The 1,325-nt window shown below is 32.0% G+C and overlaps 1 protein-coding gene across 1 annotated transcript; it reads left to right on the top strand.

The window, feature by feature from the left end:
• Window positions 1-118: 118 nt before the first annotated feature.
• Window positions 119-922, top strand: LOC108357085 (uncharacterized). Its single transcript, XM_017608177.1, has 2 exons — window positions 119-355; window positions 420-922. Exons 1-2 carry the CDS (start codon window positions 179-181, stop codon window positions 549-551), a joined length of 309 nt encoding a protein of 102 aa, XP_017463666.1. The 5' UTR covers window positions 119-178; the 3' UTR covers window positions 552-922.
• The last annotated feature ends 403 nt before the right edge of the window (window positions 923-1,325 follow it).

Below are 1,325 nucleotides of genomic sequence, written 5' to 3' on the forward strand. Positions count from 1 at the left end.
AAATGCAGATATGTCAAAACCGTCAACATCATCGAGTATGCCACACCAAAAATCACTTTTAAAATTTCTTAACAAAAAATCGAAGAAAAAGTCAAAACAAGCAGAGCATNATCAAGCATCAAAGCTTTTAGAAGATGAAATAGTTACCTTACTGAGAGATTCGTCAACAAATGCAGATATGTCAAAACCGTCAACATCATCGAGTATGCCACACCAACAATCACTTTTAAAATTTCTTAACAAAAAAATCGAAGAAAAAGTCAAATCAAGCAGAGCAGATGCTATTATAACTGTGCGACAGTACCTTGAAAGACCAAACGCACCACAGGACAGCGATCCCTTGGAATATTGGAAGGCAAGCTTTTCTAAATATTTTCTTACAACAATATTTATATGAATAAATACAATTTGTTTTACAGAACAACGAAAACGAAATGCAAGCTGTGAAAGCTTGCGCAATGCGCTTTTTTTGCGTCCCAGCTACGTCCACAGAATCAGAAAGACTGTATAGCAAGGCCGGTTTAACGGTTTCTGAAAAAGATCATCATTGAAATCAAAAAATGTTGATATGCTTCTCTTTTTAAACAAAAACAAATGGGTGACTGCAGTGGACCTGTAACCCAGGAAAGTAGCATGCCATGACAGGGGATTTAATACATAATTTCACAATTCGACAGTGTAAATACCTCCAAAATATTAGATAGTGCAGGGTGTAGGTAAGGTCGAATACAACATACAAGTAGATTTCGTATAGTCCTAGAACCCTAAATTTTTTTTTATATAAAAAATTCTTTTTGAACTTGATGTACTCTTCTCTATATAGCGCGACAATACCAACCAATTTTACAAATCAAATATGTTTTGGAAAAAGGATTTGTAGTCCATTAAAACTGTCTAAAAAATATATTGTTTGGAGTTTTCATAGGGTAAACCTAAAAACAACTATTTTGCTTAATCTTTTGTTTTAAGTTTGACCATAATTTATTACTAAAATTGCTATTTTATTTATATTTTACGACTCTTATTGTAATTTTAGTAATAAACTATGGTCAAACTTAAAACAAAAGATTAAGCAAAATAGTTGTTTTTTAGGTTTACCCGATGAAATCTCCAAACAATATATTTTATAGACAGTTTTAATGGACTACAAATCCCTTTTCCAAAACATATTTGATTTTTAAAATTGGTTGGTATTGTCGCGCTATATAGAGAAGAGTACATCAAGTTCAAAAAGAATCTTTTTATAAAAAAAAATTAGGGTTCTAGGACTATATGCGATCTACCTGTATGTTGTATTCGACTCTACTTACACCCTGCACCATCTT

This window comes from Rhagoletis zephyria, unplaced genomic scaffold (assembly GCF_001687245.7).
Source record: "Rhagoletis zephyria isolate East Lansing unplaced genomic scaffold, Rhagoletis_zephyria_1.1 Rzeph_scaffold_70187, whole genome shotgun sequence".
In the NCBI taxonomy this organism is placed as follows: Eukaryota; Metazoa; Arthropoda; class Insecta; order Diptera; family Tephritidae; genus Rhagoletis; species Rhagoletis zephyria.

Coding starts and splice junctions, on each gene's coding strand:
- LOC108357085 (XM_017608177.1), top strand. CDS start 179: ATGTCAAAACCGTCAACATCATCGAGTATGCCACACCAACAATCACTT. Junction 356..419: donor ATCCCTTGGAATATTGGAAG/GCAAGCTTTTCT, acceptor TTTGTTTTACAG/AACAACGAAAACGAAATGCA.